Source organism: Ostrea edulis, chromosome 2, assembly GCF_947568905.1.
Source record: "Ostrea edulis chromosome 2, xbOstEdul1.1, whole genome shotgun sequence".
Lineage (NCBI taxonomy): Eukaryota > Metazoa > Mollusca > Bivalvia > Ostreida > Ostreidae > Ostrea > Ostrea edulis.
In genome coordinates, this window is record NC_079165.1 from 99704014 (window position 1) to 99722749 (window position 18736).

Genomic DNA, 18736 nt, shown 5'->3' on the forward strand with positions numbered 1-18736 from the left:
CGGGTATATCGGCAGCGTACAAAGGTAAAGGGCTTTATGTAATCCATGATACCGGTTTTGTTCACTGATGTGCTGAGTGTCGGATCGACAAATATTTGCACGGGGTGTCGACATAATCTGAGCAAACTTTGGTAAAAAGTATTATAATAAATAGGATACCAGCCATTTACAGGGTATTCTTTAAAACATATTTTTACAGGTTTAAGTGAAGAAAGTGACAGGCAGATACTCAGTGGGGAAATAGATGTCATCTATGCATCTCCAGAATCTTTGATAAGTAATGCAGTTTGGAGAGAAGATATGAAGAAATTGAATGTACAAAACATAGTCATTGATGAATTTCATACGATTGCAACATGGTAAATTTTTCATTTACTTATTGTAAATATATCATTATTCCAACAAACTATTCCTCATGTTTTGATCACAACCACTGACCTGGTTATTGTTTATTTTTTTATGTAGGGGTGAAGACCGAATGGGTTTAAAGAAACAAGCATTTAGGAAGTGGTTTTCGCATGTGGGAGAATTAAGATCTTTATTTCCAAAAGCCAGTGTTATCGCACTAAGTGCAACATCTACAGTAAAAATTCAGAAAAGAGTTTCAAAACAGTTGTCTTTTGGACCAAACACAGTAGAAATTGTTATGTCTCCAAATAAAGCTAACATAAAATACTCAATATCCAAAGTATCCAGTGATCTTGAAATGGCAATGTCCTGGCTTGTGGATGGAATTCAACATTTGCAGAGTGACTTTCCCAAAACATTATTGTACTGTTCTAGCATTAATGATGTTTCTAAACTTTACACTTATCTCATTAAGGAGTTGGATGGCACAAGTCCTCTTATTGAAATGTTTCACTCAGAAACACCCATTGGCAAAAAAACTGAAATTGTCAATTGCTTAAATGACCAGAATAACACTTCAAAAATCAGATTAGTGATTTGTACTACTGCATTAGGGATGGGTATTGATGTGTCCCATTGCAACAGTGTAATTCTGTTTGGAATACCCGAAAATATTGTAGACTTAGTGCAAGAAATAGGGCGCATTGGAAGAGATGGGGAGTCATCAATTGCCCTTATTTTGTTTAACGCTTATCATCTGCGTAGACTTGACAAATCCATGAAAGATATCCTACGTTCACCTACTTGTAGACGAATAAACATTATGAAACAATTTTTGAGTGAATCCAATTTAAGTGAACTTGAACAGGACGTTAAAAAGCATACATGCTGCGATGTGTGCCACAAACTTTGTAGTTGTGGCAATTGTGAATATCTTTCCTTGGAGAGACTTTTTGAACAGAGTGTCATTTCCAACTCAGACAGTAATGAGGCTGAAGATTCTTTTGGAAGTTCAGATAATGACTTCTTAGATGGCACACTCGACTTAAATTCATGTTATGTCTGACTTTTCAATGACTTCTCGTAAAAAACTGATGGGGGTGGGGGAATAAAAAACCCATCAAAATTAATAGTATTGCTTTTCCTTTCCAGTGGTCAAGGTAAAATTTGTTCTATTACATGCTTGAAAGGGGCGAGATATAAAAGGTCATGTCGGATGAAAAGCTATATTCAAAGGGGAGGCTCTGTTTTCAGGATCTATGAGAAAGATTGAACATGTTCAGTCTGTCATTAGAGTTGTACTAAGTAGGTTAATTGCTTTTTAATTCATTGTACCTATACTTAAGAATTGAGTTAAATCATTATTTTTAAAGGGTTGTAATGTCTTGAAGAAAAGTACTAGGTATTTGATTGAGGTGGGGGTGTATGTGTCAGACATTGAACTTTTAATCTCGCCCTTAATCTTTAAAATGTTTCTTCGATCGACATTCCAATAAATTTAAGTGAATAACTAGTGTCACTGTGTGTATTTGTTTTATTCAAGCTCAAGACATGCAAGAATTGTACATGTTTATTACTGTCAAATGGATGGTGAAAGAAAATGGTTTTTGAACATCTGCCTCAAGATCAAGTCAGTCATCAAATTCAATATCAATTTCAATGGAAGACCTTACAAACCAGGGTCCTATTTTTGGACTTGTTTTGGCACAATACTACACAATGAGAGTAACATATACAATGTATATAAGGCAAAGTATCAAGACATAAACTTGCTTGAAATTCTTAAAACTTCGATATTATGCAGATATTTATGACATGCACGCTCTTGTAGTTTCTGCGTAGAAAAGCTGGCAAAATCAAATGTGCAAATTCCGGAGTCGACAAAATGGCAAAGTTGGTTTGTGCCTATGAATCATAATTGGAAGTTTGGTAAATGCGTTGTCGAATGGATTTCTATCAATGACAAATTTTTTGCAGTGAAGTTTCCTATTTGGGTCATACACAAGAATATCATTTTGCATTAAATCCTGTAAAACTTTTTTCACATCACTCTGGTACGAAGGTAGATGATGAAAGCCCTTCTTTTGACGAACATTTGCAATTTCATCGAGATGTTTTACAAAATTGACTAAATGTGGGTATTCCTTAGAATGGAGAATTATGCTATCCTTCGTCTGATTGCCAGTACAAGCTACTTTGCTGTCACGGTTCACCATTTCAAGGTATTCATCAAGGGCAATGTTGTTATTTTGTCCACCTTGAATATTGACAAATCTGTTTGCAACTAGCCGTTGTCTTTGATCTTCTGTGAGTACACCACTATTTGATGTTAAGGCTGTGAGCTGAACAGATCCTATCAGGTATTTGACTTTGTTCGTCTTGTTATATAGAGGCAGTTCATACTTAGCTGACCTGACTGCCCGCTCTCCATCTCCCATATCTACAGCTGTGTCCAAGTTTTTGTGAAGAATGACAAGCTTGAATACCATTACCAAGTAATCCTGGAGCTGATCTCTTTTCTTCTCTTTCAATTTTGACTGTTTTGGAGGGATTTGAACATCATGCTTCTTTTGTTCATGGGATTGGAGTGAGCCAACACATGCATAGGTCGCTTCACAAAAGTGACACTTCAAACGTTCATTTTCAAGCATTCTCGAAAGCCAGTAGTTCTCTGAGTGCTGTGGATCATCTAACACATCCCTTAATTCTTTACAAATGTCATTCTCATTTTCAAAGAACCATGTCTGTAAGATTTCACTGCACACCAAGTTTAACCATTCTACTTTAGCATTGTCTGACAATTCCTGGAATTCCTCTGGAAATGGGAGGTTAGAATCAACATCCGTCATGTCAAAATGATGAAGGAGAAAGAGCTGACAAATAGCATCAAACACGGTGTAGCACAGGAGCTTATATGGGCGATATGAGTTCTTAACTTCACCCTTCACACCTCTATGATTCAGCAGATTCCTGTAGTAATAGAGAGTCCCAGCATCTTGTCCACTATCTGTGCTGAAAGTCATCTTGGCTATGGCCTATAACATATATAAGATGGATTAAGTATCTAATGAATCAAGTTAATAAAATGGGAGGTATATGTCAGCAATATATACAAAAAGTACATTATGTATACAATGATGATTAATCATTTTGAATCTTGATTAAGGTGTACACATACCAATACCCACATCCATAGAGAAACAAACTTGTAAGAGGTTAAGAAAGATATAAGTGCCTGATTTCAAAATATGTTGTCTAATTTTTTTTTTAATATGCAATTTACTCGGCATCCTGAAATTATTTCATCTCGTGGGCAATGAAATCTAGAAAAGACATTTCTTGTTCTGAATAGCTAAGCTAAATTCTATCATTCAGCAACAGTTTAAAACAACATGTGTTCTTAAAACTTCAATGTCTAAAAAGCGAGTACACATATGAAAGTCTTTACATAATCTATATATGTATTAACATTAAGCGATATGACTAATTTGGACCCATCCTAGAGTCAAAACCCTGGGGTTGCAAAATTCACCATTTTTTGTACATCCTTTTCTGCTATTCCTAAATATGCATTTAAACTTTATACGGTATCAGTAAACTGAAAGAAGTCCTTCAAATCATTATAATAATTTTGGCATCACCTTGAAACGAAACTCTTACTCCCTAGGATCATGAAATTTACAATTTTGGTGAAGGACTACTTGCTCATTCTAAATATCCATTTAGTTTCAATTTAGTACCAATAGCATTAAAGCGGATATCATTTATAAGTTTTGCACATATACACTATACATACCAAGTTTGACCCCACCCTGGACTCAGAACCTCTACCCCAGGGATCCAGAACATTACAATTTTGGTAGAGGCCTTCCTGCTTTACATCACTATGCATTTAGTTTCATTTCTTAAAATATGCAAGTGTAAAGAGAAGATTTTTGAAAATTAGTCAACTTTTGCCCCGCCCCTAAGGCCCCAGGAGTCCTTAAATTTACAATTTATGTCCCCATTGTCCTAAAGATGCTTCATACTAAATTTAAAAAGAATTGGAACAGTAGTTATCAGGAAGAACTTAAAAATGTTCAATTGTTAATGCATGACAAACGACGACAAACGACAACCAATTGCAATAAATAATAAAAATTGAATTTTAACAAGTACCTCTAAGAAATTCATCAATCTATGAAAATCTTCTATTTTGGAAATAAACCCTTCCAATTTCTCTTTTGGTGTTGCAGCATTCTTCATTGCATTTTGAGCTGATTGGACTCTTTCGTCAGTTAGTCTGTCTCCTATAATACATGCATTAATGGTTAAAACAGCATTTAATGTGTATTAGATAAGGTTCAATACCCTTTTGTCACAAAATAAAATTGTTTGAATTTGTAAAAATATTTAATCATTATCCATTACAATAATGTAAGTAAGTGATTAAAAAACAACATACCCCCAAAAAACACAGGCTCAACAATTTCCCCATTCTTTTGTGGTATGAAGTCATTGGATAGCTTCTTCAAAAGAGCAATGAGTTCTTGGGTCTTGTTTTCATTACAGTCATATAATCCAAGTGGATACTGAAACACAAATGTATAAAAATGGTTACATGGGTATTCATATTATTCAATAAGTCAATCAGTGGAATTCTTTAAAAACATGCATATAATTAAATTAATGGTGAAATATATTCATGAATTTACAATTTCAGTACTGTAGAATGTAAATATTTACTTGGAATGTCTTAAGTCCAGAGTAATGACTGTAAGGATGATCCAAATGCTTTGGATAAATAGTGTTAAACACTCTATGCAGCTGAGCATTATGCTCAATGATGGAGGTTGCAAATAAGAATGTCAATTCTTTCATCAGTTGTTTTTGATCAGCAATGGATGGTAGAAATTCACAAGCTTGTGTCATCTCTCTTTCCTCTTTAGGAAGCTCCGGTAAAGGTGGGACTCTATCTTGAACCGCAATAACATTGAAGAGATGGAGTGACAGGGTTCCTCGGTCTGATGTCCTGTATGATGGTAATATATTCTTGTCCCAATTGTCCCCCACTAATTGGTATTTCACATTCCCACTATCAGCCCATGAATCACGTAATTCTTTGACTTTCACATCTATCAATTCTTTCCAGGATTCTAACTTCCTGTGGATGGTCTTGGGATGGACACTCAATCCAATGTTTGATAGTCGTTCAATGTCCTGTAAAACAATATACACATGTATCATTTCACCTGAGTAGCATGACTTTAACAGCAGTACAATAATGTTTTACACTAGGTCAGAATGGAACAAATTGCTGTTCCTGAGAATATTTTGAAACCTTAACGATGTGAACCCTCTATTATCCTGACCATTGAAGAAAGTTGTACCAAGTTTGGTTGAAATTGGCCCAGTAGTTCTGGATAGCTCAAAATGAAAAAAGTTCTCAGACTGATAGACAACAGATAACAGGCGATCAGAAAAGCTTAACTGATCCTCTGACTTTTGTGAGCTAAAAATCATTGAGTACTGGGAATTTGTTTTGCATCTCCACCCGAATATCTAGTATACATATAACATTGTTTATATCCTAAGTAAGCATACCCTTTGAATGCATCCACCATGAGTTAACACAAGTGCAGTCATGTACTGGGAAAAGGACATTTCCTGGTTTCTTCCATGCAATGCAATAGCGGCAGATACCATAATGTGGATGAATCCCTTGCTTTCACTGGACAGCTCCTTATCACTAACTACTGCTGATAGTAATGTAAGAATTGTAGGGCACCTCCTTCGCAGTTCCTCTTTCATTTGCTCCCACTTAAATTGGAAGAAGTCTTTAAAGTTTTTACTCTGAAGAATGGATCCTGACCCCCTCTTACAAAGAGTCTGTGCTTCTTTCATAACTACTCTTGACACGCCATTTGTAACAACTTCTGGGTTAGATGAACAGAGGTGATTTACAATGGTCTGTTCAACATTGCTCCTGCCGACTATTGTTTTGCAAATACTTTTGTGAAGTTCAGAAGTTATGAGGGCTGTCTTTTTTCCACTTGGATAATGCACATATACCTTTAATATAAATATATAACAGAAATTAACTTTAATGGTAGCAGGAAATTAACCATATTAACAGCTGAAAACTTAATATTTACAAGAACAAGAGGCCCAGGGGTCTTATAGGTCACCTGAGTATCATGTAACAACCTTCCAATGTTTGAATTAGGTTTGTGTTTAAATATAAGAATTTTCCTTTTGGATGGAAGAAACATTGAATAGCTATGTGGACAGCCCCGCCTTTGCACCAGAACCCCTGATCCAGGGGCCATAAATTTCAGTTTTGAAAGAAGCATCCTTGATCATCATTATCATACTATTAGTTTGTCTACTTAATACCCAGCAGCAGAGGAGAAGGTTTTCAAAGAAATAAAATGCATTTTCACTATATGATCAATAGGGCCCCACCCTAATACCAGAACCCCTGACCCAGTGCGCTTGACCTTTGACCTTTTGACCCCAAAATCGATAGGGATCATCTTCATCCCATTAGTAGTCCATATATATGATATGGTGACTGTAGGTGGAAAGGATAACGCTTTAGAGCCCGGAAACCATATTGCTACTTCAATGTCCAGTGCGCTTGACCTTTGACCTTTTGACCCAAAAATCGATATTGAACATCTTCATCCTATGGGTAGTCCATATGTATGATATGGTGACTGTAGGTGGAAAGGATAACACTTTAGAGCCCGGAAACCCTATTGCTACTTCGATGTCCAGTGTGCTTGACCTTTGGACCCCAAAATCGATAGGGAACATCTTCATCCCATGGGTAGTCCATATATATGATATGGTGACGGTAGGTGGAAAGGATAATGCTTTAGATCCCGGAAACCATTGCATCTACAGACGGACGGACAGACGGACAACTCGATTCCAGTATACCCCCCCCCCCCCCACAACGTGTTGCGGGGGGTATAAAGAGGCATCCTTGCTCATCATTACCATGCTATTAGTTTGTCTACTTAATACCCAGAGACAGAGAAGATTTTCAAAGAATTTCTACATTTTCACTATATGAACAATAGAGCCCCACCCTAACACAAGAACCCCTGCCCCAGGGGCCATGAATTTCACAATTTTGGTAGAGGGCTCAACGCTCATTATAATTATGCCCACAGTTTGGCTTCTTGATGTCCAGGAGTAAAGAAGAAGATTTTTTAAAATTACACTCATTTTGATGGTTTTTGCCCCACCCCTCAGGCCCCAGGGGGGCAGGGACCACGAATTTCACAATTTTTGTTCCCCTTCACCCACAAATGCTATATGCCAAAATTGGTTGAAATTGGTTCAGGGGTTTCAGAGAAGAAGCTGAAAATGTTCAAATGTTAACGCACGACGAACGACGACGGACAAAAACAGATAGCAATAGGTCACCTGAATGAATTCAGGTGACCTAAAAATGTCATAATTTGCTTATATATATAAAATCTATCAACATGATCAATATTTACATGTTTTCTATCAGTTTAATATGGACAATAATCAAGTTTAGACAAATACTGAATACATACTGAAGTTCATTCAACGGTGTTGATATCTGTCAACAAAGCAAAGAATAAAATAAAGAACAAAACTATAAAGTCATGCAAAATAAAACAAAAATTTAAGCGAGAGACCCACAGGCTTTAACGGTCACATGAGTACTAACGCCCATACATAGAAAAAGATTTAATACATTTTCGCTAGAGAGGCTCAGAGCTACATTGCTCTACCCAAGGGCTTAAACTCGTAACCCAGGGCCAATGATTTTCACAATATGGGTAGCGATCTTCATGGACATCATAACCATGCATTTATTTTTTCTCACACTTCTGACTAGAGAAAAAGATTCTCTAAGATTTAATATACCTTTACAGTACTATATGGCCATATTGACCCCACCTAGGAGACTGAACCACTTTCATACCAAAGGGCCATGAATTCCACAATTTTGGTAAATGGCTTCAAGGACATCTTACCTATAGATGCATTTGGTTTTTCTGTGTGGGAGGAAATAAGTTTTGGCACAACCCATGAGGCCTTGGAGAAGCTAAGATAATAAATTTATCAGTTTACATTCCTCTTACCCTAAAGAAACTTCATACCAAAAATGGCAACAAATCAATTTGCCTTGTGGTTTTCAAGAAAAAATTTAAAATGTAAAATGTTTAACGGACAACGACAATAGTCCACCTAAGTCACTTGGACATCTGATTTACTAGCCTAATTATTGAGGAATTCTGACAAGTATTCAAATTAACAAGCCCCAATGGTGCATGCTTGTGACAAACCACTAGACCAAATACATACTATACAGACCCCAGATCATCCGAACATCAATTCTTTTGAGCCTTAATTGTAACTATTTCTGAATTATCTCATTTTCAGATTTTAAGTCTGACTTGAAGATAAACATTAATCTTTCTAAAGACAAATTCAATTAATAAATATGGCATACCTGTGCCAATGAAACATGCAAAACATAATGTATTAGAAATAACAATCAACAGTTCAACTGGTCAGTTTAATCAAATCACTGATTCTTTAACATTATCATGATTATCATAAATAGCTAGATCAGTGATGCAAAAAATATCTGACCAGCTTAGGCTTAAAATAAAAACTAAAGTGTTTCCGCTAACCTGATCGACCTAATGAATGATACTTCCTACCTGGTACAGTTAACAAATTGTTTAAGAGATTATTGAATATACATTGTTTTGGAGCTAATACTTATTACAGATGATCATGTAATTAATATATTTATTACAGCTTACCAAGTTGCAACAATAGTGAAAATTAAGTCCCTTGTGTTCATAATGTTAACCTGCAAGGAGTTGTTGATCACATTGTTTCTTTGAGTATGCAAAAACAATTTTAATTTGTTTTCAAAGATATTCACTGATTCTTAAGTCCCAATCACCTAACTACCTACCCTTATTTTGTCTTAGATGTTAGCAGAAACACAACAATTATTATTCTTAGCCTTATTTTGTAACATTATGGTCGAGCTCAACCTTTTCACTACACTGTACCTCAACTTCTCCATTTTTATAAACATTTTCATGTTTATCAGTTATTTTCTCCTAAAATGTATTCAAAGATATTCAGTTACTTGTGGTCTGCAATTTATGAAGTTATGTGTGTTCAAAGTTTTTGAAAACTTTTATCAACTAGCAGGGGTAATTCATAATCTTTTCAGCAGTAGTAGGAATGAAGGCAGCAGGTGGCAACAGAATTATGATTAATATAGCATACAAGTGTTTCAGCCACATTCATGTACATATGATTGTAATCATAATTGTTGATATATCCTACACCTTACACTCACTAAGCGTAATCAACAATAAATTGGAGACGACCAAAGAACTTAATACTAATCTGATTGGCATGTCAAATTGTATTAATCCTTTGCATTATACACCAGCACACTGCCTTTGCATAGAAATCGAGTGCAATATCCAGTCGTTACCTGTTTCAAAAAGTCCCCACCAAGAGAGCGCCGTGCTTTGTTCACAATTACATTAGCGCTGGCAGGCTGGAGTTGTACCAGCTTCACGGGCATTACCCTTCTGATAGGTACTAACAGTGGATCATCTGGTCGAACCCTCTTCACATCTGTATTTTCTTTAAATGGGCTCCTTATTTCTCTCTTTTCTATGAATCTTTTAGAGGGGAAAGGCACACAAACATTAAACCTATATGAGATTGAAGGTACATCATAAGATCAATATTTTTTTTTTATTATTAAAGCCACACATATTGAAACAAATGAAATATCTTTATGGCAATAATATGTTGAACAAAATCTGCATGAAAGTGATTCCCCCCTTCAACACACACATTTACTTAAGACTTTGATACTTATTGATTTAAAATCGATTAAATATGCAGTTATAAACGTATATGAACCTAGTGAGTTGTATTCTATCAACGAGTTTGGCTTGCCATTTTGAAGTTGGGGGAAAAAAGGTCACGGGGGTATTTATCGACTTTCTAAAGTGAGCAGGGTTATTTAAATGTGACTGACCTTTGCAGTGTGAGTTGAACAGATGCTTTAAAAGATTCCCTCATAGTTGCTGCTTCCTTTTCCAGTTTTAATACTCTTTCGGTACTTCTGAAACACTTCTGACACACACCTGTGTCAGTTGGATATACCACACTATCCGAAATTCCGCACACATCTTTCAAAACTTTCATTCGGTCCGTGGAAAGTCGGAGTTTTTTGTCCAGGTATTTGTTGATTTTAATGTTGCCATCAGTGTCAACAGATTTGCTCACAAATGAAAACCCACAGATAAGGCAAATGTTCCCCAGAGGATAGACTTTTCGTGGGGTAGTCCGAGTACTCCCATGTGTTCCAACTGGCGCTGCCATGTTTTTTTTTCATTCGGAAATTTAAACATTCGGAACTTTTCGAGGCTTACCGTTATTTACTTTTACATCCAAAGATGTAAGCAGTGACGATTTGATTGGCCAAACCAAAGTTGACACCGACGTGACCCCACACGGGATGTCTTCAGATCTTTGTGTAGCGACATAACAATAACGGAGCGGATCAAAGATCTTATTTTAATCAGATTGGCAAAAGGGTTATCAAGATATTGAGTGGACAGTATATTACTATGTTCAGTTTGACCTTTGACCATGTGACCTCAAAATCAATAGGAATCATCTCCTCCTGAATATACACCACTGTACTAAGTTTGATGTCTGTCAAGCAAAGGGTTCTCAAGATATTGAGCGGACAGTATATTCCAATGTCCAGGTTGACCCTTGACCTTTAAACATGTGACATCAAAATCAACAGGGGTAATCTTCTCCTGAAGACGTACCAGTGTACCAAGTTCAATGTCTGCCAAGCAAAGGGTTCTCAAGATATTGAGCGGGCAGTATATTTCCATGTCTAGTTTGACCCTTGACCTTTGATCATGTGACCTCAAAATCAATAGGAGTCATCTTCTCCAGTGTACTAAGTTTGATGTCTGTCAAGCAAAGGGTTCTCAAGATATTGAGCGGACATTATATTCTTAAGTCCAGTTTGACCCTTGACCTTTGATCATGTGACCTCAAAATCAATAGGGGTCATCTTCTCCTGAAGATGTACTAGTGTACCAAGTTTGATGTCTGTCAAGGAAAGGGTTCTTTAGAAATTGAATGGTCAGTATATTCCTATGCCCAGTTTGACCCTTGACCATATGACCTCAAAATGAATAGGAGTCATCTACTCCTTAGGATGTACCAGTATGCTAAGTTTGATGTTTTTCAAGCAAAGGGTTCTCAAGATATTGAGCGGACATTATATTCCTATGTCCAGAGTAGATTGACCTTTGACCTTTTGACCTGAAAAACAATAGGGGTCTTCTTCTACTCATAACCAACCTACATATTAAATATCATTATCATCAAGTGAAAGGTTCTCAAAATATTGAGCGAACAACATGTGGTCTACAGACCGACCGACCGACCGACAGTTGCAAAACAATATGCCCCCTCTTTTTCAAAGGGGGGCATAAATATCATTAATTCAATTAAAGAGAGCAATTCCAGAATTAATGCGAGCATTAAATCAATTATTGCTCTCATCAAATGAATTAGTGCGTGCATCCATTCAATTAATGCTCTCATTAATTGATTTAATGCGCGCATTATATCAATTATTGCTCGCTTCAATTGAATTGTAGCGCGCGTTGATGTCATTAATTTATTTGAAGAGATCATTAATTCAATTAAAGCACGCATCAGTTCAGCAGAAGAATTAATGCTATCATCAATTCAATGAATGCGCGCAAGAATTCAGAATTGAAGACATCATTATATTTTAAGAGATCTTTAATTCAATTGTTGCGCGCATCAAATGAATTGATGATATCTTCAAATAATTGAAGACATCTTCAATTATTTGAGTTTATGTTAATTTGGCGCTCCATAGAGAAAGGTACACAAAATGAACAGGAGTAAAAAGTTCTTCACGTGACGAACTATTTCCGATCACGTGACGTAGTTTCCCGTTCACGTGACACAATATTGTTCGAATGGTAGGTAAAACAATTAATTCATGCCTACTAGGGAAACGGTCAAAACCACTGCCCCTCTTTAGTGAAACTCAAGAAACAGTTTTTCGGGTCATCGCCACTTCCTCCGGACAATAGTTTTTACTGTTTCCCCGAGTAGGCATGAAATAATTTTCAAATGCTTCTCAACCAATCAGATTAGACTAAATTACATGAAAGTTTAATAAAATTATTTACTTTTGATTATTCGTCTCTCCGTGACTGACGGGAACTTGACATTGTCTTCTGTCAACAATTTGAACACGCTAACTGTCATTGTGTGTGTTGCCGTCGGCTCGTCCGATGTTAGAATGTAGAGATATGCGTTCCATATTTACATGTCTTTATTTTCTGTAGTAATGAAACGATTCTCTGTAAGAGAGAATAAACAAACAATACAATATCAATACAATATGATTACAGATCATTAGTATAAAACTTTAAACTAAGTACAATATTACGTAAGAATACGGACAATTATTGATATCTAAATATGAACTGCTAAATTACTGAAATAATGGTAAGTGCGTTATGTACGCTAATGGTTATTTGATTGAACTGTAAATTATCAAATAATAAAAGTATGCTTACCAAATATAGTGTCTCTAACTTATTACACTGCCGACTACAACTGTAAACTACTGGTAACTAGTAAATCAAATTGTTGTTTTTCTGAGTTGTTATTTTACGTCACAATAGACATGCACGTTCGACGTCGCGTAAAGACGTGTGACGTCGAATAAACACAAGTAAATTATGTAAAGAATTTACAAACACATAATTACAAATATGTATAAATTAGATTTGCCTTTATAGCAGATCTAACACTCCCCACCGTGGAATTTTCCAAACAATTTCATAAATCATGTAAAATACAATAATCATATATAATTACCCTGTACGTAAATAGTCTATACTAATTCATAAATGTACAAAAGGTCGATCTACACCTGTAACATTATCTGATACATTATGGACATTCTAAGGGGCATAGTTTGGTTATTGGTTTAATGAGATTTAAATTTCGATATTTGACCACACAACTGCGTACAAGTCCATCTCTTCCAACAATGACGTCTATAATGCGTCCTAACGGCCATTGTCCTCTAGGTATGCTTTCATCAACTACCAGAACGACATCACCTTTCTGCATGTTCTGATTAGGTCGTTGCCATTTTGATCGTAATTGAAGAGAGGGTAAGTATTCATGGATCCAACGCCTCCAGAATACGTCTGCTAAGTACTGAACTTGCTTCCACCACCGTTTTGCATATATATCATGCGGATTGAAAACTCCTGGAGGAAGACTTTTGTTGTCTTTCATTAATAACAACATACTAGGAGTGAGTGCTGGTGGATCATTTGGATCGTTGCTAACAGTTGTTATTGTTATACCCCTATAAAACAGTTCCTATATAACTCCTTACGAAAAAAAGTTCAACATTTCGACTGTTCAGGCGACTGTTGAACCGGGAACTGTTAAAATCGACTGTTAAAAAAGACTGTTGACCGATGACGTCATATGGCGCTAACTCGAGTTATCTTTTCGTGTCGTTTGGATAAAGAGAAATGGCGAATGCACATTTTGCGACAGTTGCTGAAAGGAAGATGAAATTTCAAATTTGGAACAGCAAGAATAAAAAAAAAATATTTGTTCATCTTTTTTTAGAATCAATTGTATTAAAATGAAGATTAGGCCTACTTATTTCTATTTTATTCTTGTTAAAGCTTTTATACGCAAGTCACATGATTCTTGGTCTACTGATTTGTTTACGTAATGGTGATATTCACCGATTTGACTGATGATGAAATACAAAATTTATTAGATAAAAATCAGAACAGAAACACGAAAAATATGATTATGAATTAGGATATTGGGTATGTTTTCTTTAAACTAGTGGAATCGGAGATAAATGTACGCAACCCACTGTCCCGTTCAAAGACGATAAACCATGTGGATCTAGTAAAACAATCTAACAAATGAAGGTGTAGAACAAAACAGTTATTGACTGGGTCCTCGGACAATAGCTGTTTTGTTGGACCCTCGAACAGACCTGTTGCCCTCAGCCTACGGCTTCGGGCAACAGATCCGTTCTTGGGTCCAACAAAACAGCTGTTGTCCTCGAGCCCAGTCAATAACTGTATATTGGTCTATCGTTTATTATCCTCTCAACTTCCGCCGTCAGGGTGAGTAATTTTTCGTCCGTAAGAAGCTGTTCTCCGGCAACTGCTTTTAGGATGGTACGACATGATCTTATCATTCTTTCCCAAGCTCCTCCTCTATGACTCGCGTAAGGTGGATTAAACTCCCAAATAACATCCCTTTGTGTCATTTGATCTGTGATCTTCTTCTGATTCCATTCTTGAATAGAGCGCCGCAGTTCGTGATCTCCAGCAACAAAATTAGTTCCATTGTCACTATGTACCTTTTCCGGTGTTCCTCGTCTACTTACAAAACGTCTGAAAGCGGATAAGAAAGAATCCGTAGATAAACTATGAGCAATTTCCAGATGGATAGCACGAGTAGTCAAACACGTAAATAGACAATCATATCTCTTGACACACGACCGACCTTGTTTTACCAATAGCGGTCCGAAATAATCGACTCCAACAAACGTAAATGGTGGTTTATCAGCTGTCGTTTGTTCCTCCAATAAAGGTGCCATCTGCTGACATGTAAGCGAACCATGTTGACGTCTGCACAGAATGCACGACCTCAGTACTTTCTTTACAGTACTTGTCCCTTTTAAAATCCAATACTTTATTCGTATTGTAGCAAGTACTTGCTGAACACCCACATGTCCCAAAGTTTCGTGATTATTACGAATGATGAGTTGTGTCACGTGGTGTTCGCCGGGTAGTATGACAGGGTGTTTTCTCGTACCACTTACTCTGCCCTTGCATATAATTAACCCGTCTTAGATAACAGGGTTAAGCGCTGTTAAGCGACTGTTTTTCTTCACAGGCTGATTATTTTTCAAACGGTCTAACTCAGCTTTGAAAGTTTCGTATTGGACGCGCTGAAGAATGACTTGAGTGGCATCTGCAATTTCCGACGGAGTCAACGGTCCAGTTTTACTTGGTGATCCAGCCTTCAAAAACTTGTATTTACAGTAGTCTTTAAAACGAAGAATCCAGGCAACCCCTCGCTGTAGTCTGTTGATACAAGAATAGTGTTGGATTAAATTGTCTATTGTTGATGTCATGTTCCCTGTGACAATGTGTACTTGACTGTTTTTCTTGACCTCTGTATCATTTTCAGTCAGTCCAGGTAAAGATGGAATGTGTGGCCAATGTTTAGATTCATCTTTAAGGAAGTTTGGACCATTCAACCACATGTTGATTTTCGTTTTGTCCTGAACATACATTCCTCTTGATGCTATATCAGCTGGATTTGAATTTGTATCCACATAGCGCCATTGCTCTGGTCTTGAAATGTTGTGGATCTCACTTAGTCTGTTGCCTACAAATGTTTTAAAACGTCGCGAAGTATTGTTGATATATCCTAATACTATCATGGAGTCAGTCCAGAACGTAACCTGATCAATGGGAATTTCTAGTTCTCTAGAAATTAGTTCATATAGTCGACAAGCGACTACTGCGCCAGATAATTCTAATCGAGGAATTGTGCATTGTTTTATTGGTGATAACCTGGACTTTCCCATCACGAGTGAAAGCGATACAATCCCATTGTCGTCAACGAGTCGCATATACGCACATGCTCCATATCCTTTCTCAGATCCGTCACTGAACATGTGTAGTTGTGCGTTGCATATTTGACCAAAGGACTCGGGCTTGTAACAACGGTCAATGTATATGTCCTCAATGTGTGGCAGTTTGTCCGTCCAATCAATCCATTCTCTTTTCAGTGTCTCCGGAATAGGATCGTCCCAACCAAACTTTTGTCTGCACAGTTCTTGGACAATTCGTTTTGCTTTGAAGATAATAGGAGACACCAATCCCAATGGATCATAAATGGAACTAACGATCGACAATATACCGCGTCTTGTTACCGGTTTATCGGCGAGTTTCACATTAAATTTGATCTTGTCATTATTGACGTCCCATATGACTCCAAGTGCGCGGTCTGTTGGTAACACGTCACTTGGACAAAGGTTGGCAAATTGTGGCGATCTTTCTGCCTCTGGAATAGCGTCCAAGACAACCCGTTTATTGCTCATCCATTTCGTAAGTCGAAATCCTCCTTTTTTCAACAAAGATTGAAGATCTGTCGCTAATTCTATAGCTTCCTCTTCTGAAGACACGGATTTAAGACAGTCGTCTACATAAAAATTCCTTTCCACTGTCTTGCCAACTTCCTGCTGGAACAAATCCGCGTTATTTTGGACAGTTCTTTTCATGGCAAATGCTGCACAGCTTGGTGACGAAGAAGCTCCAAACAAGTGAACTGTCATATAGTATGTAACCGGTTCCTTATCTAAATCACCATCAGGCCACCACAAAAAACGCAGAACATCACGATCCTTTTCCTGAACTCGAACTTGATGAAACATAGCTTCAATATCGGCAGTTACAGCAACCTTTTCCTGCCTAAATCGGATAAGTACACCTACCAAGCTGTTCATCAAGTCTGGTCCCTGTAATAAGTTGCTGTTTAATGATACTCCTTTGTACTTTGCGGCACAGTCAAACACAACTCTAACTTTCACAGGTTTGTTTTCATTTTGTACTGGATGATGTGGTAAATACCAAACACGTATAGTTGAATCATTTTTGTTTTCATCTTCTAATCGTTTAGCATGCCCCTTCTCAATATAACCATCCACCGTTGCTGTGTACATCTTATGGAGTTCCAGATCACGTGATAACTTGTGTTTGAGTTGATTTAGACGAGCATGCGCAAGCGCCAGGTTATTTGGTAATTTTAAGTCATCATCGCACCATGGTAATCCAAGTTTGTAATGTCCATCTTCGAACAAAATTGTTGATTCCATGGTTTTCATTGCTTGCTTGTCTTCTAATGACATAGCACAATTTTTCTTAGACGTCACTTCGTTAAAGTCTGTAGTCCACATACGCTCCAGCTGCTGTTGCAGTACCTCATCCTTGACGCGTTGATAGTGAACAGTGGCAGTTTTAGACTCGGAATTGGCTTCCATTGGCCCTCGAACAGCCCATCCCAGGCTAGAACGAACAGCATTGGGTTGATCGTTACTTCCAGCTCGCACTTCAAGTGGAATATGCGCGAACGCACCGTCTGTGCCGATGAGGAGCATAACATCATCATTTTCAATTTCTGGTATTTCAATATCAGATAGATAATCGTATTTTTCTAGTTGACATCGCGGTGCGGCAGACCTAGTTGATATCGGAAGTTTTTTAACCGTCCACACTTTAGGTATGGAAACTTTACTGTCTTCATTTACAGAACTCACGTCTAGGTCTAACTCTTTGCCCGACATGCTGCTTCCAGATGATGTCATCGTTGAGACTTCAAAGTTTACGGTTCTGCCTTTGAGGTTTAGAATTTCTAGTAATCTCTCATCGCACATCGTTTTGTCTGCTCCATCATCTAAAAGTCCGTATGTACAATACGTCTTTCCATTTTCACCATAAACTTTTACAGGAACTATTCCTAAACACATTTTAACCTTAACATTTGTTTTCGTTGTGCAATTGAAAGAACTTTTGGCAGTTGCGTGGTCATTGGTTCTAACCCACCTATGTAAAAGCATATGATGTTTACCCTTACACTCTGGAACGGAACACATACTTGGTTTTCTACATGATTTTACGTTTTTAAACAATTGAAACACAAACTGTTCTGCTTAACAAGGTTTGACCTCTCTGCTAAATTCAAAGATTTGAATTTATTACATACTGCTAACTCTTTGCATGTACCCGAACAGCAAACACAAATTTGCTCTTTTTTCACTGACTCGGTCTTGTTTAGCGTGGTTAGTGTAGTTGTTTTGCCCTTGACCTCGTGGCTATGGTGACTTAGTGGGTCCTTGGGTTTTTACATGTGACTTAGTTTCTCGCGTGAGATCAAGACCATACATTGAATTTGCTACCCTAGATTTCTCATCTACAAACTTAACTAAGTCAGAGAAACGTGGCTCTCTACCAGATTCAGTGATCGAGTGTGCAATATCTACCCATTTTGTTCTCAAATGCATTGGTATTCTCTTAACAATCCGTCTCAAATTATCAGAGTTGTCTATATCTGACCTAAATCCTAACTGAGAAAGAGTTATTTCACACTTCTGCATTTCAAGAGCTAACCTAGATAGCTCCTCTACATCTGATGCCTTAATTTGGTCTCCGTATACTAATTTGTCTATGTAAGACCT

The 18736-nt window shown here is 37.2% G+C and overlaps 3 protein-coding genes across 3 annotated transcripts in view; 1 reads left to right on the top strand and 2 right to left on the bottom strand.

Moving 5' to 3' along the window:
• Positions 1–1862, top strand: part of LOC130052016 (ATP-dependent DNA helicase RecQ-like) — a 2300-nt gene extending 438 nt beyond the window's left edge. Inside the window, exons 1-3 of the mRNA XM_056155729.1 lie at positions 1–24; positions 200–359; positions 466–1862. The exon at positions 1–24 is cut by the window's left edge and continues 438 nt beyond it. Coding sequence (XP_056011704.1) covers positions 1–24; positions 200–359; positions 466–1414 — 1133 coding nt within the window. The 3' untranslated portion in view covers positions 1415–1862. The remainder of the gene's footprint in view (positions 25–199; positions 360–465) is intronic.
• A 2-nt stretch (positions 1863–1864) lies between these two features.
• Positions 1865–10746, bottom strand: LOC125676812 (uncharacterized). The gene is made up of 7 exons (XM_048914636.2): positions 10400–10746; positions 9842–10067; positions 5932–6399; positions 5074–5547; positions 4793–4919; positions 4507–4637; positions 1865–3383 (listed from the first exon to the last, which is right to left on the bottom strand). The coding sequence occupies exons 1-7, from the start codon at positions 10744–10746 to the stop codon at positions 2205–2207; spliced, it is 2952 nt and encodes a 983-aa protein (XP_048770593.2). The 3' UTR covers positions 1865–2204.
• A 4594-nt stretch (positions 10747–15340) lies between these two features.
• On the bottom strand, positions 15341–18028 carry LOC130051544 (uncharacterized). Its single transcript, XM_056153550.1, has one exon. It carries the CDS (start codon positions 18026–18028, stop codon positions 15341–15343), a length of 2688 nt encoding a protein of 895 aa, XP_056009525.1.
• Positions 18029–18736: the final 708 nt, after the last annotated feature.